Source organism: Salvelinus sp. IW2-2015, linkage group LG8, assembly GCF_002910315.2.
Source record: "Salvelinus sp. IW2-2015 linkage group LG8, ASM291031v2, whole genome shotgun sequence".
Lineage (NCBI taxonomy): Eukaryota > Metazoa > Chordata > Actinopteri > Salmoniformes > Salmonidae > Salvelinus > Salvelinus sp. IW2-2015.
In genome coordinates, this window is record NC_036848.1 from 4544031 (window position 1) to 4565916 (window position 21886).

The 21886-nt window shown below is 43.0% G+C and overlaps 1 protein-coding gene across 3 annotated transcripts in view; it reads left to right on the forward strand.

Annotated features, from left to right (window-relative positions):
• Positions 1-21886, forward strand: part of slc7a2 (solute carrier family 7 member 2) — a 51993-nt gene that overhangs the window by 15550 nt on the left and 14557 nt on the right. The window contains exons 1-8 of one of the 3 annotated variants that reach the window (XM_023992191.2): positions 5397-5679; positions 7608-7991; positions 8130-8285; positions 9710-9875; positions 12097-12233; positions 12412-12634; positions 14822-14961; positions 20998-21100. In XM_023992191.2, coding sequence (XP_023847959.1) covers positions 7622-7991; positions 8130-8285; positions 9710-9875; positions 12097-12233; positions 12412-12634; positions 14822-14961; positions 20998-21100 — 1295 coding nt within the window. In that variant the 5' untranslated portion in view covers positions 5397-5679; positions 7608-7621. Of the gene's footprint in view, positions 1-5396; positions 5680-7607; positions 7992-8129; positions 8286-9709; positions 9876-12096; positions 12234-12411; positions 12635-14821; positions 14962-15283; positions 15421-20997; positions 21101-21886 lie in introns of those variants that run through there. The other 2 variants (XM_023992192.2, XM_070444701.1) reach the window with 2 other exon arrangements.

Here is a 21886-nt window from a genome sequence, read left to right on the forward strand (position 1 = left end):
AGAGAGATATCTACGGCTACATCAGTTAGGCGTATATCACGCTGAATGAACAGACCTAACATGCTACGCCTACATCAGTTAGGCTATAATCAACGTGGATGACAGGCCTACCATCTACTTACATCAGTTAGGCTTAATATCACCTGGATGACAGGCCTACAATCTACCTACATCACAGTTTAGGTTATATCACCTGCATGACAGGCCTACCATTCTACGCTAAATCAGTTAGGCTTATTACACCTGGATGACAGGCGCTACTCACTACCTACATCAGTTTAGGTTATATCACCTGGTGACAGGCCTACCATCTTACCTTACATCAGTTAGGCTTATATCCCTGGATGACAGGCCTAATCTTTACCTAATATCAGTTAGGTCTTACCTGATCAGCGCTGGATGACAGGCTACCTAATTACCTAATCAGTTTAGGCGATACAGGTATACCTACTCAGTTCGTATAGTAACAGGCCTCCATGCTACATACATGTCTAGTTAGGCGTATGTCACTCTGGATGAACAGGCTTCCATTCTACTACATCGTTAGGCGTTATCACTTGATGACAGGTTCCATCTACCTTACATCAGTTTAGGCTTATATCACCTCGTGCGATGAACCAGGCCTACCATCTACCTACATAGTTAGGCCTATATCACCTGGATGACAGGCCTACATCTACCTACAAAGTTAGGCTTATATTAGCTGGATGGATCAGGCTACCATCTACCTATCATCAGTTAGGCCTTATACCGTGTGATGACAGGCCTACATCTACTACATCAGTTAGGCGCTATCACTGGATGTGACGAGGCTATCATTTACTAAATCAGTTAGGCCTTGTATATCACCTGGATGACTCAGGCCTACCATCTACGCTACATCAGTTAGGCGTATATCACTCTGATGACAGGCCTTCCATCTACCTACATCAGTTAGGGGCGTATATCACCTTGATGACAGGCTTCATCTACCTACATCAGTTAGGCGTATATCACCTTGATGACAGGCTTCCATCTACCTACATCAGTTAGGCTTATATCACTGGATGACAGGCCTACCATCTACTCTACATCAGTTTAGGCCTATATCACTGGATGACAAGGCCTACCATCTACCTACATCAGTTAGGGCTTATATCACCTGGATGAGGCTACGTCATGCCTACCTAACAGTTTAGGCTTATATCACCGCTGGATTGACAGGATACCATTACCTCCATCAGTTAGCTTATTCACCTGGATGGAAGGGCCCTAATGATGACAGGCCTACCATCTACCTACATCAGTTAGGCTTATATCACCTGGATGACAGGCCTACCATCTACCTACATCAGTTAGGCCTATATCACCTCGGTGACAGCCTACATCTTTAATTATATTATTTTCCATGCATAGCCCATTTACTCATTTTTTTTATGTTGAAAATCCTTTGAGAATGACTCTTGACTCGCGATTAAAAGTTTATGTTAGAAAGGGCCCTTATTTTGCTAACTCTTTGGTTTGGCTGAACAAGGTCTTGGAACTAATCTGTCTGGATGTAAAAAAAAGAAATAAAAAATACAAGTGCCGCGAAAGCTGATTCAAGTCTAGACCTCTAATCTGGCTATTCCATTTTCAGAAAGGCTGTTCTATTAAAGGGTACGACGTAGGACTCCTGTTGCATGTGTGGTGCTCTGACGTGTCATTTTAACAGCCGTAACCTGTCCTCTAGCTGTTTTCATCAGGCTTCCAAAAACTTCAGACCAGAGGTGAACAATTGTGCCCTTTGCCTACTCGCCCATCTCTTATTTGTCCATTTGAGGGACTTTAATCCTTTTGATTTTTTTAAAGGGAAAATCAACTAAAAAATTTGCATCATCGTGATGATGTGGCATGTGACACTTTGCTTCTTGAAAGTCCAATATCTTGAAAACTTGACTTCTGACATGCAAAACATTTTGGAAACTGTATCAACAGTGGACTAATCTGAAATAAAACGTTGATGGAAAGTGTATAGGCTACATGTCAGTACTTGACTCTGTGTAGTGCTGTCATTGGACCATACGATAATCTATTTTGGTGCTATTGGTGTATCCCAATGCTTAATGCTTCTACTCGGAGCCGTTCCCTATCTTATCATCACTAATCATTCACTCCAACATTTCCTGGTGACAGCAGTGTTAAGTGGAGCGAGCTGCCCAGTGCCTACACGACAAACAGTCTTCATTCTGTTGACCATGTCCACGGTTGTGTAGCTGGGTCAATCAGTTATCGTCCACGGACAAATGTATTCAATAGGCTTTACACAATTAGTCTGTGTCAACATATAAACCGGGGGAGTGCCCCACTTTGTTCTTTCCATCTGTGCCATGGTAACATTGGTTGCATTAAAACTATTGCTGGACATAATGACATAGAACAGTCTTGTATCATGTCTAAAGAGCATTACAGATGAATGTGACCATGGATGTGACCTCACATGACTGTGTTAACTTATAGGGGTCAGGAGTAGCCTATTCTTCCACCGCCATTGTCTGTGGAATTTATTTTATTTTATTTAACCTTTATTTAACCAGGAAGGGCTCATTGAGATTTAAAATCTCTTTTTCAAGAGCGTCCTGGCCAAGATAGGCAGCACCAAGTCATTACAAAAAATTACAGACAGACAACATGAAAAACTACAAGTAATCTAGTAAAAACCATAGAATTCACAAGAGTATAACAAAAATCAAAAACAGCAAATTAAAAATATTGACAGGTCAGGGAATCAGTCTCAAGATCATTCATCAGTGATTTAAAAATACCAATCGGGACAAGTTCTTCCAGTTTAAAAGTATTTTGTAAGGCGTTCCAAGACGATGGCGCAGAGTACATAAAAGCCCTTTTACCAAATTCAGTTCGGACATTTGGAACAGTTAGCAGGATAAAGTCCAGCGAACGAAGAGAGTACCCACCACATTTCTGAACAATAAAATTGCCCAAATAAAAAGGTAGTAAACCCAAAATGGCTTTATAAATAAAATAATACCAGTGACTGAGCCTACGAGTGACTAGAGGCCAGCCAACCCTGGTATACAAAGTGCAGTGGTGCGTAAGGGTTTTGCAGTTTAAAATAAATCTCAAAGTGCCATGGTAAAGGGTGCCAATTGATCTCAAACACTGAGCGGAAGCATTCATATATAAAATATCCCCATAGTTTAGTAAAGGCATACATGTAGCTGATACTAGCCTCCTTCTGGCTAAAAAATAAAAACAGGCCTTATTCCTAAAATAAAATCCCAATTTCAGCCTACATTTTTTTGTAAGTTGTTGAATATGCAATTTAAAAGAGAGGCCGTCATCAATTAAAATTCCAAGATATTTATATGAGGTTACAACCTCAATCTCCTTGCCCTGACAGGTAGTAATAGGTGAAAGGTTCAGAGGTCTATTTCTTGCTTTAGAAAACACCATTAGTTTAGTTTTGTCAGTATTGAGGATAAGCTTCAATTGACACAAGGTATGTTGAACAGTATAAAAAGCAGTTTGCAAGTTCTGGAAAGCTTTTGTAAGAGACGAGGCACAACAGTAAATAACAGTATCATCAGCATAAAAATTAAGTTGCGCAATTTGGACATTTTTGTCTAAATCATTTATATAAATACTGAATAAGAGAGGACCAAGTACAGAGCTTGGGGCACACCGTTAAAGACAAACAATTTAACAGACATAAGCCCATCACTATCAGACAGATAGTTAGCAAACCATGCAACTGCATGCTCTGAAAGACCTACACTCGACAATCTCTGCCTTAGAGATCATGATCAACTGTATCAAAAGCCTTAGAGAGATCAATAAAAAGTGAGACACAGTGCTGTTTTTTGTCAAGGGCTTCAGTGATGCCTCCTGAAGCCCTCCTGAAGCTTCCTGACACCCGATTGGTACATTGATAAAATAGAGTTAGTAAATAAAAACTCTTTTAGCTGTTCACTCACAAGGGTTTCAAGTATTTTCACCAGGGGTGACAGCTTTGAGATTGGCCTATAATTATTTAAAAGAGTTGGATCTCCCCCTTTTAAAAGTGGTAGGACAAATGCTGATTTCCAGATTTTCTGAATTTCATTACATTCCAGGGTTAGATTGAACAGATATGTAAGTGGTTCAGCTATGAAATCAGCTGCCAGATTTAAAAAGCAGGGATCCAAAAGATCAGGACCTGCAGGCTTTCTCTGATCTAAGGATTTCAGGGCTTTATGTACCACCTGCACTGAGAATGGCAAAAAGCTAAAAGAATGTGCTCTTATAATGCATTCAACATCTCTCATTATTTTTACGTGGGTTCAAGAATAACAACTTGATAAAACTGGTCTTTTTTTGTTTGGAAACACTGAAAGCCAATGGTGTGTGTCTTGATTCGGGCCTTTGTTTGGTTCTTCTGAGAGTGATTGGCTATAGCAGTTAGAAGAGAGAGAGAGAGAGAGAGAGAGAGAGAGAGAGAGAGAGAGAGAGAGACAGACTCTGGGCTGTCAGCTGTGACCTTCCCACTGAAGTCTGCTGCTGGGTTCAGCTGGTGATGCACCACATTTGAAATTCACATGCAAATAGCAACCATAAAAAATGTGTTAACTTAGCAAATATAAAGAATGTTTGACTTGACAGCAAATATGTGATATTTTCAACTATATATCAAGTATATGATTGTGTTTTGGGCTTTTTGTATTTTACAGTACAGTATGTAAATGGATCTCTAGGATAGTATTGATTCAATACTTTGATGGCTGTGACTCTAGTTGCGAAGGGAACATTGTGCAACTGTCTTCCATTAAAAGGACTCTATACCTCTGGCACTAGCAGCTCCTCCACCCCATTGACCAATCAGCACCCATGCTTTTAGCAGCACTCCCCTAGGCTGCACTGAGCAAACAGATGTGTCTGTTTCAATGTTTGTCAACGTTAGATGCCTAACCATTTATCAGTGGTCAGTAAGTACCCAGGCAGCTGGGTTCTGTCTGGCATGTGTGTGCATTAGAAATAACATTTTTTAAGTAAAAAAGGGGAGAGAGAAAGATGCCTGCTCCCTCCCTCCCTCTCCCTCTCTCTCCCTCCCTCCCTCTCTCCCTCTGTCCCTCTCTCCCTCTGTCCCTCTCTCCCTTTCCCTCTCCCTCTCCCTCTCCCTCTCCCTCTCCCTCTCATGGTCTGTGGGCTGTTGACCTGAAGACCTGGACTTATTGTGGTACATTATTGCCTCCCTCTGAACACAATCGTGGACCAGATACCCTCTCTCTCCCTCATTACCCTATTACCCACCCCTTTGTCCTCCCCTGTTCCCTCCCTCCTCGGGGGGGGGGGGTCACTGTACCGTAGTGGTGATGGTTCAGTAGCTCGGGCCAGGGGCATGGCAGGGGAAGAGCTTATGAAGAAAGATATTTTGGGGATGGAGCGAGGGGAGGAGTAAAAATAGCCTAGTACTCTACACTGGTTTACATATCAGAGAACATGAGCTGTGAACAGACAGAGGTAGTGAACTTTACATAGAGCCTGGTCTCTGTCTGTAGTCCATGAGCTCCCTGTGTGGCCTGCTTCCCTGTGACTTCCTGTTGGAGAGGAATCTAGGGAAGTTTTCTGTCCGGTCCGCGTGAGGTGCACAGGACCTTTGAGTGTCTCCATATTTAACAAAGTTGAAACTTGAATACCATATATTCGTCTTTGTCTTCTTGACAGGTAGGTGGTGTGTTATGAGGAGTCTGCATAGACTTATAGACATAACATGCATTCTATCTATATATCCATCTATTGATTCGACTTATCGACTTCTGTGCCCGCTTGATATTATATGTGTATGCGTTGTAATGTTAGCTCATTGTTGTAATAACTGCTTAACAAGTTGTAATAACTGCTTAAAAAGTTGTAATAACTACTTACAATGTCAGCTTTTATAACGGTAGTACTTAAAGTGTTAGCAATACATGGCAGCCTCTATCAAAGGGATTTGGTAGGGCATTATGAGGACCTCCCGCTGTTTAGTGCAACTCAACTGTATTCTGAATTGGCCATTATAGAGGTCAGATTGGTATGTTCATGTATTGTCAGATGGAGCATAGCATTTCTCTGGGATGAAAAGGACACACTTTAATGGGCAACAATGTACAGTGAGATGGAAGTCAGTGTTCATTAAAAACACAGTGAGATGGAAGTCAGTGTTCATTAAAAACACAGTGAGATGGTAGTCAGTGTTCATTAANGTAGTCAGTGTTCATTAAAAACACAGTGAGATGGTAGTCAGTGTTCATTAAAAACACAGTGAGATGGTAGTCAGTGTTCATTAAAAACACATTGAATTGGTAGTCAGTGTTCATTAAAAACACATTGTATTGGTACTCAGTGTTCATTAAAAACACAGTGAGATGGTAGTCAGTGTTCTTTCAAAACACAGATGCTAAATGTGCTGGTTGAAAAGAAGAAGATTTAACTTCAGTCACAAGCTGAAACTATTCATTAGAGAGCAGTTGGTACAAACAGTTATTTTTTCCACTTCCTAGACATAGACAAATACATCAAATGAAAACCTGCATATAAATACATTTGTTGAAAGATTTTGTTGCGAAGCTCCCCCACAATCAAAGTAATACAAAGAGACAGTGTTGCATTAAAGCCCAGCGAGGCTATGCGTTTGAACTTCTGCATTTTCTCTTTATAGATGTACGGTACATCAATTAGTAACCAGAGCCAATGTAATGGCCCTATTATATCATATGAGTACCCTCAGGCCTCTTGTTCAGCCATTTGAGTCTTTAGGTGTYCGTCCCAAATGGCACCATATTCCCTCTATAGTGCACTACCTTTGATGGTCCCTGGTCAAAAGTAGTGCACTATAAAGGGAATAGGGTGCCATTTCTGACCCCAGTATAGGTCTGCATGCACCGTACCCCCGGACAAAGGGTTATAATGAGGATACAATGAGGATCTGCTATAGTGACAACAAAGTGTTGGCCAATACTCTCATCTTCTGACACACATATGACATGGTTAATCAATGGTTTGCTCATAACGGCTTTCAGCTGTCAAAATCGGGTACTCGTTTTTATTTCCCAGGTTATGTAATTGCAGCTTGAGGCATTTTTTTAGGATTCATGAGGGGACATTTTAAGAAGGTCTGCTCTTCTATAGGATTTATGAGGGGACCTTTTAGAAAGGGCTGCTCAAACTCAGAGGAAGCCCCTTGCCAAAACAAACTGGCCTGCTGAAAGACTTCAGGCTTCACAATGGATTTGCCTCCTGAATGCTAAAACGAGCCCCTATCCAAATATATACAGCAAGAACGTCAATAGTAACCATGGTGTTATCTCAACTGGCTTGACCCCCCCCCCCCCCCCCCCCCCCCCCCCCCCCCCCCCCCCTATGTGCTTTGATGAGACATGTCCCTGTCTCCACCCGTACTATAATAAAAAAAATGCATTTCCTCAGCTTTGTCTGTGTTCTGTATCAAACCGTATAGTGTGCCGCACTGACCACACACCCACGCACACACGCACACACAAAGTTACACACCCACACAGTTACACACACTGTCACACACACACACACACACGCACACACACACACACACATACACACACTCACACACTAAACCATGTTCTCCCCTCCCCCAGTCCTTGCTGCCAGGATGATGGGTCATGTGTTGTCATTCGGCCGCTCCCTGGTGAGGAGGAAGGTGGTGGATCTCAACAGTCTGGAGGACTCCAAGCTGTGCCGCTGCCTGGGTACCGTGGATCTCATCGCCCTGGGCGTGGGCAGCACCCTGGGGGCTGGGGTCTATGTTCTGGCTGGAGAGGTGGCCAAGGGAAACTCAGGCCCCAGCATTGTGGTCTCCTTCCTCATCGCTGCCCTGGCCTCTGTCATGGCGGGCCTCTGCTATGCTGAGTTTGGAGCCCGTGTGCCCAAGACTGGCTCAGCCTACCTGTACAGCTATGTAACAGTTGGAGAGCTGTGGGCCTTCATCACTGGCTGGAACCTCATCCTCTCCTATGTGATAGGTGAGTTTGTTATAGCAGTCTAAATATACTATACTGTCCGCATTAACTTTTATTTTGAAGTAACATATACTATGCTGAGTTTGACTGCTAACGGAACATAATGGTAGAACATTTCTACTCTATATTCCCCTCTCACAGGCACCTCCAGTGTGGCCAGGGCTTGGAGCGGGACATTTGATGAGCTGATTGGAGGACACATTGAGACGTTCTGCAAGACCTACTTCAGCATGAACTCTCCAGGCCTGGCTCATTACCCAGACTTCTTTGCAGTCTGTCTCATTCTACTTCTGTCAGGTAAAGAACTGTAGCAACTGTGGCTAACTGAGCTGCTGTTTAGAACTCTACCTCTTTGTCCCAAATGGCACCCTATTCTCTTTGTAGTGCACTACTTTAGGGCCATAGGGCCCTGGTCAAACTTAGTGTACTATATAGGGAATAGGGTGCCATTTGGGACGCACACTACATCTGATCCGCTGACTGTCAGAACTGTATATCAACAGAAATTGGAATGGGTATTTTTTCCATATCAATGGGCATTCGTATAAGCAGCAATTTTTTGGTCCACGTTTTCAATGTAATAAGGAATGGCAGAAGGTTGTTTGGTGAGTGGTAGTACTCACATGGTGGAGAGGCCCTCTTTCCCTGAATGTCTGCCTTGTCGGTGTCAGAGCTACCCAGGCAGTGCTCCTCTCTGTTCAGGAGAACTGACAAGCCCTCTGAAGCTACTGTTACACATTACACAGAAGCTTGACATGGCTAGAGAGTTCACCACTTTCAGAGGGACACTGTGTGTAGATGTCAACAAGACTTTTCTGTGGAACAATCAGAAACTGTTAAAAGTCATCATGTGTTTTAACTGCTGCTGAGCCAAAAACTCTAATCTGCAGTGATTGGATTACTCCAATGTTCCGGAAGGCAAACCTCCATAGAGATGCAATGTTTGCTGTTCTAAAGGTCTTAGATACTGGGAGTAGTGGTGTTAGTTTCCTAGGGTTAGGATATGATAATAATACACCTTTGGTTTGGATCACCTGACAAAATGACCAGAAATGTAACACTTAAAACATCATCTCAGATCATAGTTGGTAGGTATTTAACAAGATGTAAGATAAATATTTCACCTTTACTCAATACWTGGGCTGGAGGTGTGTAACATTCTTCACATATCATGGACACTCATGTCTCAAACCCAGGGTTGGGTAGTTTATTTTCTAAATGCAATCCGTTACAGTTACATGTCCAAAATTGTAATCAGTAACGTTACTTTTGGATTACCCAAACGCTGTAATGTAATGTGATTACTTTCAGTTACTTTTGAATTACTTTCCCCTTAATTAGAAGAAGACAAAAATTATCCATCAAACACATTTGGTGTGTCATCATAGTGGTCTCTGATCTGTGGTCAGACTCGCTCAGGTGGAACAAACTTAAACTTGTCAATGTATTTTTTCGCAAACATCCTTTCTGAATTTAAAAGTAATCAAATAATTAATCATCTAGTTTTCCAAAAGTATCTGTGATCTGATTACAATATTTTAGCTGGTGACGTAACTGATTACAGTAACAGMTTTTTTGTAATTGATTACACGTAGCTGATTACAAGTAATAATTTACTCCCCAACCCTGCACATGTGACACTGTGTATTTATTCAGTAAGTTGAGTCCCTGATGCGGAGTATGTTGGACTCTATATTCTTCTTTGTTGTTTCCTCCCTCAGGCCTCCTGTCGTTTGGAGTGAAGGAGTCAGCCTGGGTGAACAAGGTCTTCACTGCTGTCAACGTGCTGGTCCTCTTGTTTGTCATCGTCTCTGGCTTCGTGAAGGGAGACACACTCAACTGGAAAATCTCTGAAGAAACTCTCATCAATGTCACCATTGTTAAACGGTAAGGATTGGAGGTGACCTGGCTATTGTGAGGACACTAAGTGTTTCACAAGATTTCTTATCGATGTGGCCTGTTTGCCTGCAGACCCTGGCACATGTATACCAGAGTCAGCATAGGTTCATGGGTCCAACCCATGCTCTTATGACTCAAAATCTCTCCTACTTTCCTGTCTCCTCGTCACTGTCCTATCTCAATAAATACAATATGTATGCACAGTGCCTTCAGAAAGTATTCACACCCCTTGACTTTTCCACATTTTGTTGTGTTACAAAGTGGGATTTAAATCTACAAAATGGAAGCCAAAACTCTAACATTTGTAAAAATAAATAATAATAATAATGAAAAATAAAACACTAATATATCTTGATTACATAAGTATTCAACACCCTGAGCCAATACATGTCAGAATCACCTTTGGCAGTGATTACAGGCTGATTCTTTCTGGGTAAGTCTCTKAGAGCTTTCCACACCTGGATTGTGCAACATTTGCCCATTATTCTTTTCCAAAATTATTCAAGCTCTGTCAAATTGGTTGTTGATCATTGCTAGACAAAAATCTTCAGGTTATGCCATAGATTTTCAAGCAGATTTAAATCAAAACTGTAACTCGGCCACTCAGGAACATTCACTGTCTTCTTGGTAAGCAACTCAGTGTAGATTTGGCCTTGTGTTGAAGGTGAATTCATCTCCCAGTGTTTGGTGGAAAGCAGACTGAACCAGGTTTTCCTCTAGGATTTTGCCTGTGCTTAGCCCCATTCCATATATTTTTTTATCTTTAAAAACTCCCCAGTCCTTAAAGATGACCCATAACATGATACTGCTATCACTATGCTTGAAACTATGGAAAGTGACACTCAGTAACATAACACTTTGTGTTCAGTATTATTCAGTATTAATTATTTAAATATTTTTATATTTAACCCTTATTTTACCAGGTAAGTTGACTGAGAACACATTCTCATTTACAGCAACGACCTGGGTAAGAATGAGCCAATTGGAGGCTGGGGATGATTGTATGTGGGCCAGATTGGGAATTTAGCCAGGACAGGGTTAACAACCTTACTCTTACGATAAGTGCCATGGGATCTTTAGTGACCACAGAGAGTCAGGACATCCGTTTAATGTCACATCCGAAAGCCACACCGTACACAGGGCAATGTCCCCAATCACTGCGCTGGGGCATTATGATATTTTTTTTAGACCAGAGGAAAGAGTGCCTCCTACTGGCCCTCCAACACCACTTCCAGCAGCATCTGGTCTCCCATCCAGGGACAGACCAGGACCAACCCTGCTTCCTTCAGTGGGATACTTTAGTGCCTTGTTGCAAAAAGGATGTATGTTTTGGAATTTTTATATTCTGTATAGGCTTCCTTCTTTTCACTCTGTCATTTAGGTTAGTATTGTGGAGTAACTACAATGTTGTTGATGCATCCTCAGTTTTCTCCTATTACAGCCATTAAACTCTATAACTGTTTTAAAGTCACCATTGGCCTCATGGTGAAATCCCTGAGCGGTTTCCTTCCTCTCTGGGAACTGAGTTAGGAAGGACTCCTTTATCTTTGTAGTGACTGGGTGTATTTATACACCATCCTAAGTGTAATTAATAACTTCACCTTTCTCAAAGGGACATTCAATGTCTGCTTTTTTTATTTTATTTTTACCTATCTACCAATAGGTGCCCTTTCCCTGGTATTTGTGGTTGAATCTGTGTTTGAAATTCACTGCTTGACTGAGGGACCTTACAGATAAGTGGATGTATGGGGTACAGAGATGAGGTAGTCATTCAAAAATCATGTTAAACACTATTATTGCACACAGAGTCCATGCAACATATTATGCGACTTTTTAAGCACATGTTTACCCTTGAACTTATTTAGGCTTGCCATAACAAAGGGGTTGAATACTTATTGACAAGACATTTCAGATTTTGTAAACATTTTGAAAAATATAATTCCACTGACATTATGAGGTATTCATAAGCCATAAACATAAAATCTCAATTTAATCATTTTTTTATTCTGACTGTAACAACAAAATGTGGAAAAAGTCCAGGGGTGTGAATACTTTCCGTAGGCACGCATGCTTTTATGCATTATAATAATCTATACTTGAATATGCTCACAATCAATCACCATATGTCCCACTACTAATATTATGAACACTGAAATGTGTCAGTAACGTTTCAGTATGCCCCTCTGTTTACCCCTCTTATGTATTCCAGGAACCTGTCTGTGACTGCGAATGTGACCAGTGATTATGGTGCAGGGGGGTTCATGCCATTTGGCTTCAGTGGGACCCTGGCTGGAGCTGCCACCTGCTTCTATGCCTTTGTCGGATTTGACTGCATCGCAACAACAGGTGTGTCTTTTAAGACAATACCCAACATCAATGTAGATCATTCCATCTCAAAACATGCACTATCATGGATCAACAAGGTACATGGTTGCAGAGTCAAATAATCCCATAGGTCAACCTAAACCACTGGGGGATCTGAATCTGAATTTGACCTGTATCTGTGTATGCGTGTGTATACCAGGTGAGGAGGTAAGGAACCCTCAAAAAGCCATTCCCATCGGCATCGTGGTGTCTCTGACGGTGTGCTTTCTGGCGTACTTTGGTGTGTCTGCTGCCCTCACCCTCATGATGCCCTACTACCTACTGGATGAGAAGAGCCCCTTGCCCATGGCCTTTGAATATGTGGGCTGGGGCCCAGCTAAATATCTGGTGGCTGTGGGGTCACTGTGTGCCCTGTCAACCAGGTAATGGACATTTCCTATGCATGCTTGAATGTGATGCTATTCACAGGATGCTTACCGTGTAGCTTTCCGTTAGGTCAAATGTGATGAGACTCAATAAAGACAAAGTAATAAATGGAATAACAGGTTTTTAATTGTTGTAGTGTTTTAACTAGATTTCTCTGGGTTTCAATGGGGAAAATTATTTTTAAAAGAGTTTAACTTTGAGCATTATTATCAAGACAACTAGCCTATCCAGCCCAAAATAATGCGAAATCTACAATGACTGTCTATGTGTTGGATTGATTCTCATTGCTAATTGTCCTACTGCCAAGCTGCAGTCATATTGTTTTGAGAGAACTGCCTGTCTTGATGTGCTATATCTCTGGGTTGATGATATTGGCTGTTTGACTTGTTTCTATCTTTCTTATCCTTTGGTTCACTGAATTCCTTCCTGGGTCCTGGGCTTCCCACTATAGAGCCTCATACTGTAACTCACACATCACATCAATACATCAATCTCTGACAACTCTTCTTAAGTAATTATTGCGCAATACAGTGCATTCGGAAAGTATTCAGACCACTTCCCTTTTTCCACATTTGTTACGTTACAGCCTTATTCTACATTAAAAAAATATATATGTTCTCATCAATCTACACACAATACCACCGGTTTTCTCCAGATGAGATGCTTGGCATTCAGGCCAAAGAGTTTAATCTTGGTTTTATCAGACCAGAGAATCTTGTTTCTCATGGTCTGAGAGTCTTTAGGTGCCTTTTGGCACACTCCTAGCGAGCTATCATTTGCCATTTACTGAGGAGTGGCTTCCGTCTGGCCACTCTCCAGTAAAGGCCTGATTGGTGGAGTACTGCAGAGATGGTTGTCCTTCTGGAAGGTTCTCCCATCTTCACAGAGGATTTCTGGAGCTCTGCCAGAGTGACCATCGGGTTCTTGGTCACCTGCCTGACCAAGGCCCTTCTCCCCCGATTGCTCAGTTTGGTCCAGGTGGCCTGGAACTTCTTCCATTTAATAATGATGGAGGCCACTGTGTTCTTGGGGATCTTCAATGCTGCAAACATTTTTTAGTACCCTTCCCCAGATGTGTGCCTCAACACAATCCTGTTTTGGAACTCTACGYACAATTCCTTTGACCTCATTGCTTGGTTTTGGCTCTGACATCCACTGTCAACTGTGGGACCTTATATAGACAGGTGTGTGCCTTTCTAAATCATGTCCAATCAATTGAATTTACCACAGGTGTTCTTCAATCAAGTTGTAGGAACATCTCAAGGATGATCAATGGAAACAAGATGCACCTGAGATCAATTTTGAGTCTCGTAGCAAAGGGTCTGAATACTTATGTAAATAAGGTATCTCTGATTTTGATTTTTAATATATTTGCAAAAATTTCTACAAACCTGTTTTCACTTTGTCATTATGGGGTATTGTGTGTAGATGGATGAGGGAAATTTCATCCATATTTCATCAATTTTAGAATAAGGCTGTAATATAACAACACGTGGAAAAAGTCAAGGGGTCTGAATACTTTCCGAATGCACTGTATAGTACTTAACAAAAACAGAATCATTTCAAACCTTGATTACATTGGGATACGATCGCAGATGCTTCTCTATTTATTCGTGGGAATAATTGGGAACAGATTTATCTTTTTTTTCTGATTTCCTGGTGATTTTATAGTCTTATGTCCAACAATGTTTTTTATTTTTTTAATTGCTTTGAAAACTTGGGGTGGGGGGGGGGGGGGGGAAAAAAAAAAATAACCTCCTGGCCATCCTATTGGGGAACCCTGATATACATGTTGGCATTAAGAGTATTGCCCATTAATACATCAATAACTCTCCTCTCCTCTGGGTTTTCTGGGACCTCTGGGTCCCCTGGGTCTTCCTTCAGGCCTTTTAAAGGCTGCAAAATAACACCTGAGCAATGTCCTATTTGCAATAACCTTCAGAGAGCTTCAGGAAAGGTGATATAGTGGGGATGCTGTCAGCAACAGTGGAAGAATGGGGCCATAAGACAAGAAATACACTGTCTCTGTGATTATGCTCTWTAGCTTTGGTGAAATTACTTTCCTGTGTGTACAGTGTGTGTGTGTGTGACTGTGTGGGTGTGTATTGTGTAAGTGTCGGTGTGTGTTGGGGGCTTCTGACTAATGTGTTGGTCCTTGTGCATGTCTCTGCTGTTCCATGCAGTCTGCTGGGTTCCATTTTCCCTATGCCACGTGTAATCTATGCTATGGCAGAGGATGGGGTGCTTTTCAAAGCCTTAGCCCGAATCAATCCTAAGACGAAGACCCCGCTTATTGCCACAATGAGCTCCGGTGTAGTTGCAGGTGAGAGCTGGGGAAAGTGCTTTGACATCACTGCTGCTGAAACTGTATCCACCAATCAACTGTGAAAGGATATTATGCAGATAAAATCATCCTTGCCCAAAAGGAGAGTAACAAGTCCGGTGACTTTGTCAAAATTCACCAAAATGTCCCCCCAAGCCATGTTTTGACCAATCATAATTAATCAAAACATCTGTTGAAGCTTCTATTCTATTTGGTCAGAGTTTTGTGGGCTTGGTACAGACGCACACTTTCACAGTTGTGCAGGTGTCCATTCCTTCTCAAAGTGTCTTGTGTTTGAACCCTGACCCCTCTCTCTCCTTAGCCTGTTGGGCTCCATGTTCCCTCTGCCCCGCATTCTCTTTGCCATGGCACGAGATGGCTTACTGTTCAAATTTCTTTCCCAAGTGAGTAAGCGCCAGTCGCCTGTGGCTGCCACCATGGCGGCGGGCACTACCGCGGGTAAGCTCCTGAGGAGGCCTTGTGTGGCATCTCGTCTGCTGTGGTTACGTTGTGTCATCGTTGGGTCAATATTGTGCATCTGATTCTGCACGGGTGATGATTGCATGCCAATGATGTGCTGCTGGTGGCGGAAGCATGATGGAAAAATCCTTTTCACATCAATCAAACTCTATTGATGTACTTGCCCCATCCATTCAGTTAGGCATAGTAATAGGCCTAATTATCAGTAGAGCAGGAGTACACAGCTCCAGTCCTCTAGGCTTTTGAAGCCCTCTGTTGCTCCTAACTGATCAATTAATTTATCAGAGAAGCCACACAGCTGGTTAACCAACCATACCTATTATTCTCTGATCAGAAGACAGACAAAATCCAACCCTAGAGGACCAGAGTTGTAGACCAGTGCTGTAGACCTGCAGTCAGCAGGCCTATAGATGACCCGAATAGGACTGTAGACCCTGCAGTCGACAGACCTATAGATGACCAGAATAGTGCTGTACTCTGCAGTCAGTAGACTATAGAGGACCGAATAGTGCTGTAACTCTTCAGTCAGCAGACCTATAGATGACCAGAATAGTGCGGTAACTCTGCAGTCAGCAGACCTATAGATGACCAGAATAGTGCTGTAACTCTGCAGACAGCAGACCTATAATGACCAGAATAGTGCTGTAACTCTGCAGTCAGCAGACCTATAGAGGACCAGAGTCGTGCTGTAACTCTGCAGTCAGCAGACTATAGAGGACCAGAAATAGCTGCTGAACTCTGCAGTCAGCAGACCTATAGAGGACCAAGATATTGCTGTAACTCTGCAGTCAGCAGACCTATAGAGGACCAGATCGTGCTGTAACTCTGCAGTCAGCAGACCTATAGATGACCAGAATAATGCTGTAACTCTGCAGTCAGCAGACCTATAGATACCAAATAGTGATGTAACCCTGCAGTCAGCAGACCTATAGAGGACCAAATAATGCTGTAACTCTGCAGTCAGCAACCTAATATGACCAGAATAGTGCTGTAACTCTGACGTCAGCAGACTATAGAGGACCAGAGTCGTGCTGTAACTCTGCAGTCAGCAGACCTATAGGTGACCAGAATAGTGCTGTAACTCTGCAGTCAAACCAAATTTTATTTGTCACATACACATGGTTAGCAATTTAATGCGAGTGTAGCGAAATGCTTGTGCTTCTAGTTCCGACAATGCAGTAAAAGCCAACGAGTAATCTAACCTAACACATTACACACAAACTATAAAGGTAAAGAGAATATGTACATAAAAGATAATGAATGAGTGAGTACAGAACGGCATAGCAAGATGCAGTAGATGTATAAGAGTATACAGTATATATACAATATGAGAATGAGAAAATTAGATTATAATATAAAGTGATTGTAAAGTGGCTAGTATACATTTTTACATACATTTCCATCAATCCCATTATTAAGGCTGGAGGAGTCAGTATGTGGCAGCGGCCACTAAATGTTAGTGGGGCTGTTTAACAGTCTGATGGCCTTGAGATAAGAACTGTTTTCAGTCTCTCGGTCCCTCTTTATATGCACCTTACTGACCTCGCCTTGGGATATAGCGGGTGAACAGCAGTGGCTCGGGTGGGTTTCCTTGATGATCTTTATGGCCTTCCTGTGACATCGGGTGTGTAGTGTCCTGGAGGCAGGTAGTTTGCCCCCGGTGATGCATTGTGCAGACCTCACTACCCTCGGAGAGCCTTACGGTTGTGGGCGGAACAGTTGCCGTACCAGGCCGTGATACAGCCCGACAGGATGCTCTCGATTGTGCATCTGTAGAAGTTTGTGATGTCTTTTGTGACAAGCCAAATTTCTTCAGCCTCCTGAGGTTGAAGAGGCGCTGCTGCGCCTTCTTCACAACGCTGTCTGTGTGGTGGACCAATTCAGTTTGTCCGTGATGTGTACACCGAGGAACTTAAAACTTACTACCCTCTCACTACTGTCCCGTCGATGTGGATGAGGGGGTGCTCCCTCTGCTGTTCCTGAAGTCCACAATCATCTCCTTTGTTTGTTGAGTGTGAGTTATTTTCCTGACACCACACTCCGAGGGCCCTCACCTCCTCCCTGTAGGCCGTTCGTCGTTGTGGAATCAAACCTACCACTGTAGTGTCATCCGCAAACTTGATGATTGAGTTGGAGGCGTGCATGGCCACGCAGTCGTGGGTGAACAGGGAGTACAGGAGGGCTCAGAACGCACCCTTGTGGGGCCCAGTGTTGAGGATCAGCGGGGTGGAATGTTGTTACCTACCTCACCACCTGGGCGCCCCGTCAGGAAGTCCAGTACCCAGTTGCAAAGGCGGGGTCGAGACCAGGTCTCGAGCTTGATGACGAGTTTGGATGGTACTATGGTGTTAAATGCTGAGCTGTAGTCGATGAACAGCATTCTCACATAGGTATTCCTCTTGTCCAGATGGGTTAGTGCAGTGTGCAGTGTGGTTGCGATTTCGTCGTCTGTGGACCTATTGGGTCGGTAAGCAAATTGGAGTGGGTCTAGGGTGTCAGGTAGGGTGGAGGTGATATGGTCCTTGACTAGTCTCTCAAGCACTTCATGATGACGGAAGTGAGTGCTACGGGGCGGTAGTCGTTAGCTCAGTTACCTTAGCTTTCTTGGGAACAGGAACAGTGGTGGCCCTCTTGAAGCATGTGGAACAGCAGACGGGATAAGGATTGAATGAATATGTCCGTAAACACACCAGCCAGCTGGTCTGCGCATGCTCTGAGGACCCGGCTGAATGCCGTCGGGCCTGCAGCCTTGCGAGGGTTAACACGTTAAATTTTTACTCACCTCGGCTGCAGTGAAGGAGAGCCCGCAGGTTTTGTAGCGGGCCGTGTCAGTGGCACTGTATTGTCCTCAAAGCAGCAAAAAAGTTATTTAGTCTGCTGGGAGCAAGACATCCTGGTCCGCGACGGGCTGGTTTCTTTTTTAATCTGTGATTGACTGTAGACCCTGCCACTACCTCTTGTGTCTGAGCTGTCAATTGCGACTCTACTTTGTCTCTATACTGGCACTTAGCTTGTTTGATTGCCTTGCGGAGGGAATAGCTACACTGTTTGTATTCAGTCATGTTCCGTCACCTTGCCCTGGTTAAAAGCAATGGTTCGCTTCAGTTTCACGCGAATGCTGCCATCAATCCACGTTTTCTGGTTTGGGAATTTTTATTCTTGTCTGGGTATTACGTCGCTGATGCACTTTCTAATGAACTCGCTCACCGAATCAGCGTATTCGTCAAGTTGTTGTGGACGCAAAGCGAACATATCCCAATCCCAGTGATCGAAGCAGTCTTGAAGCGTGGAATCAGATGGTCAACCAGTCAGCAGACCTATAGATGACCAGAGTCGTGCTGACTCTGAGTCACAACTATAGAGACCAGAATATGCTGTAGCCCTGCAGTCAGCAGACCTATAGAGGACCAGAATAGTGCTGTAACTCTGCAGTCAGCAGACCTAAGATGACCAGAATAGTGCTGTAACTCTGCAGTCAGCAGACCTATAGAACCAGAATAGTGCTGTAACTCTGCAGTCAGCAGACCTATAGAGGACCAGAATATGCTGTAACTCTGCAGTCAGCAGACCTATAGATGACCAGAATAGTGCTGTAACTCTGCAGTCAGCAGACCTATAGAGGACCAGAATAGTGCTGTAACTCTGCAGTCAGCAGACCTATAGAGGACCAGAATAGTGCTGTAACTCTGCAGTCAGCAGACCTATAGAGGACCAGAATAGTGCCTGTAACTCTGCAGTCAGCAGACCTATAAATGACCAGAATAGTGCTGTAACTCTGCAGTCAGTAGACCTATAGAGGACCAGAATAGTGCTGTACCCTGCAGTCAGCGACCTATAGAGGACCAATAGTCTGTAACTCTGCAGTCAGCAGACCTATAGAGGACCATAATAGTGCTGTACTCTGCAGTCAGCAGACCTATAGATGACCAGAATAGTGCTGTAACTCTGCAGTCAGTAGACCTATAGAGGACCAGAATAGCTGTAACTCTTCAGTCAGCAGACCTATAGATGACCAGAATAGTGCTGTAACTCTGCAGTCAGCAGACCTATATGCCAAATAGTATGTAAGCCCTGCAGTCAGCAGACCTATAGAGGACCAGAATAGTGCTGTAACCCTGCAGTCAGCAGACCTATAGAGACCAGAATAGTGCTGTACTCTGCAGTCAGCAGACCTATAGATGACCAGAATAGTGCTGTAACTCTACAGTCAGCAGACCTATAGAGGCCAGAGTCTGCTGTAGCCCAGTCAGCAGACCTATAGAGGACCAGAATAGTGCTGTAACTCTACAGTCAGCAGACCTATAGATGGCCAGAGTCGTGCTGTAGCCCTAGTCAGCAGACCTATGAGGACCAGAATAGTGCTGTAACCTTCAGTCAGCAGACCTATAGAGGACCAGAATAGTGCTGTAACTCTGCAGTCAGCAGACCTATAGATGACCAGAATAGTGCTGTAACTCTACAGTCACAGACCTATAGATGGCCAGAGTCGTGCTGTAGCCCTAGTACAGCAGACCCATTTATAATAGAAAGCTTTCAGGTTCAGTATAGTCCATAGGTGTGTCTCTACTCTGCTCACTGAGACTAGGGCTAAGCTATAAGGTTATCAGGCAATAATGCTATAAGGTTAAAGGTTATCAGGCTATAAGTTATCGGGCTATAAGTGTATCAGTTTATCAGCTATATAGGTTAAGGCAATATAGTGCTGTCTGCAGGGTTTCTCCCAGTGAGATGGTTGACTGCAGGTGCAGGTGAGGACTTTGATGCCAGCAGTGTTTTTCTTATTATATATGTAATATTTATTCATCCAGGAAGTCCCATTAGAGTCAGAATAACTATTTTACAAAGAGTGCTAAGGACATGTTAAGGTGGGAGTGGGTCTTGGACGGGCACAGAGAGCAGCTGTACCAGCGGGTAGACCCAGTAGAGACACAGTGCCTGGTAGAGGGGATGGTGGTTGTGAGCAGCGCCTCCTGACATACCGCTGGTCTATGTTTAACCATGCAGAGGTGATCAGTCCTTACTGTTTCAGTCTGAAGATCACAGAGAGGAGCTGAACAACAACAACACAACACCAGACTATCTCACACCAACTCCCCAGACTATCTCACACCAACTCCCCAGACTATCTCACACCAACTCCCCAGACTATCTCACACCAACTCCCCAGACTATCTTACACCAACTCCCCAGACTAGGTTGCTGTTTGCGATCCAGTCTTAGTTTTCATTTGAACCCTGAGAGAGTTTTTGGTTGAAGGCACCTGCATCATATACCCTAAACACCTGTGTCTGTGACTGTCTGTAATAGCAATCAGGGACTGTATGGTGCATCACCAAAACACTTTCTACTGTTGGTTGGGACAATAGATTATAAACCTGCTTTATTAATGACTGTGTAATTCTCTGTAATGTGCTGTATAAGGATGTAATGAGTGGGGTTGTGGTTGTGTTGTATTTTGGTTCATTGAACTCTTAATGTAATCATTATTAGTCATGAATAAGTATGAACAATGAACGTTTGTATCTGACTTGTGTCTGTGTCATCCCTATTCCTCAGCGATCATGGCTTTCCTGTTTGACCTAAAAGCCTTAGTAGACATGATGTCTATTGGAACCCTCCTGGCCTACTCCCTTGTTGCTGCTTGTGTTCTCATTCTCAGGTGAGTGAGTGATGGCTGGACACATCCCCAGGGCTGTTGCAGCTATTAACCTAACTATTATGTTTCATTCCTATCTAATTAAAAACATATGTTCTCCAGTGGGTTAGTTGGTGGGAGCATGGTGCTGGAAACACCAACTTCGTGGGTGTGATTCATACAAAGGCCAAATATACAAAATAGGTAATTCTTGAATTGCGTTGGCATTAGCGTCTTTCGGCTTTCCAACCATAGTTGCACATAGTTTTACAAATAGTTGCACATTATACATGTTTTTGTCTATACTGAACTGTTTATTAATTATGAAACACAATGCAAGTATTTCTAAACTTTACCTTAATGCATTGTTTAGTACTAGTAAAGTACTAAGGGCAAGCAAATTGGCTTGTCCCAGTAGTAATGAGTGTTTTGGGGATTTAAAGATTTCTATCTAACATTTTGAATGCTAGAAAATAAACAAAAGTATGTATTATATTGCATAGATCAATAACCAATAACTTCTGTAACCGTAAAAGCCTTGGTTTCATGCATGTTAACATTAGAAGCCTACCCCATAAGCCTACCCCATTCTGCCAACCSGGATGTCTTAGCCGTGTCTGAATCCTGGCTTAGGAAAACCACCAAAAACCCTGAAATTTCCATCCCTAACTATAACATTTTCCGCAAAGATAGAACTGCCAAAGGGGGCGGCGTTGCAGTCTACTGCAGAGATAGCCTGCAAAGTTCTATCTTACTATCCAGGTCTGTACCAAAACAATTCGAGCTTCTATTTCTAAAAATTCACCTTTC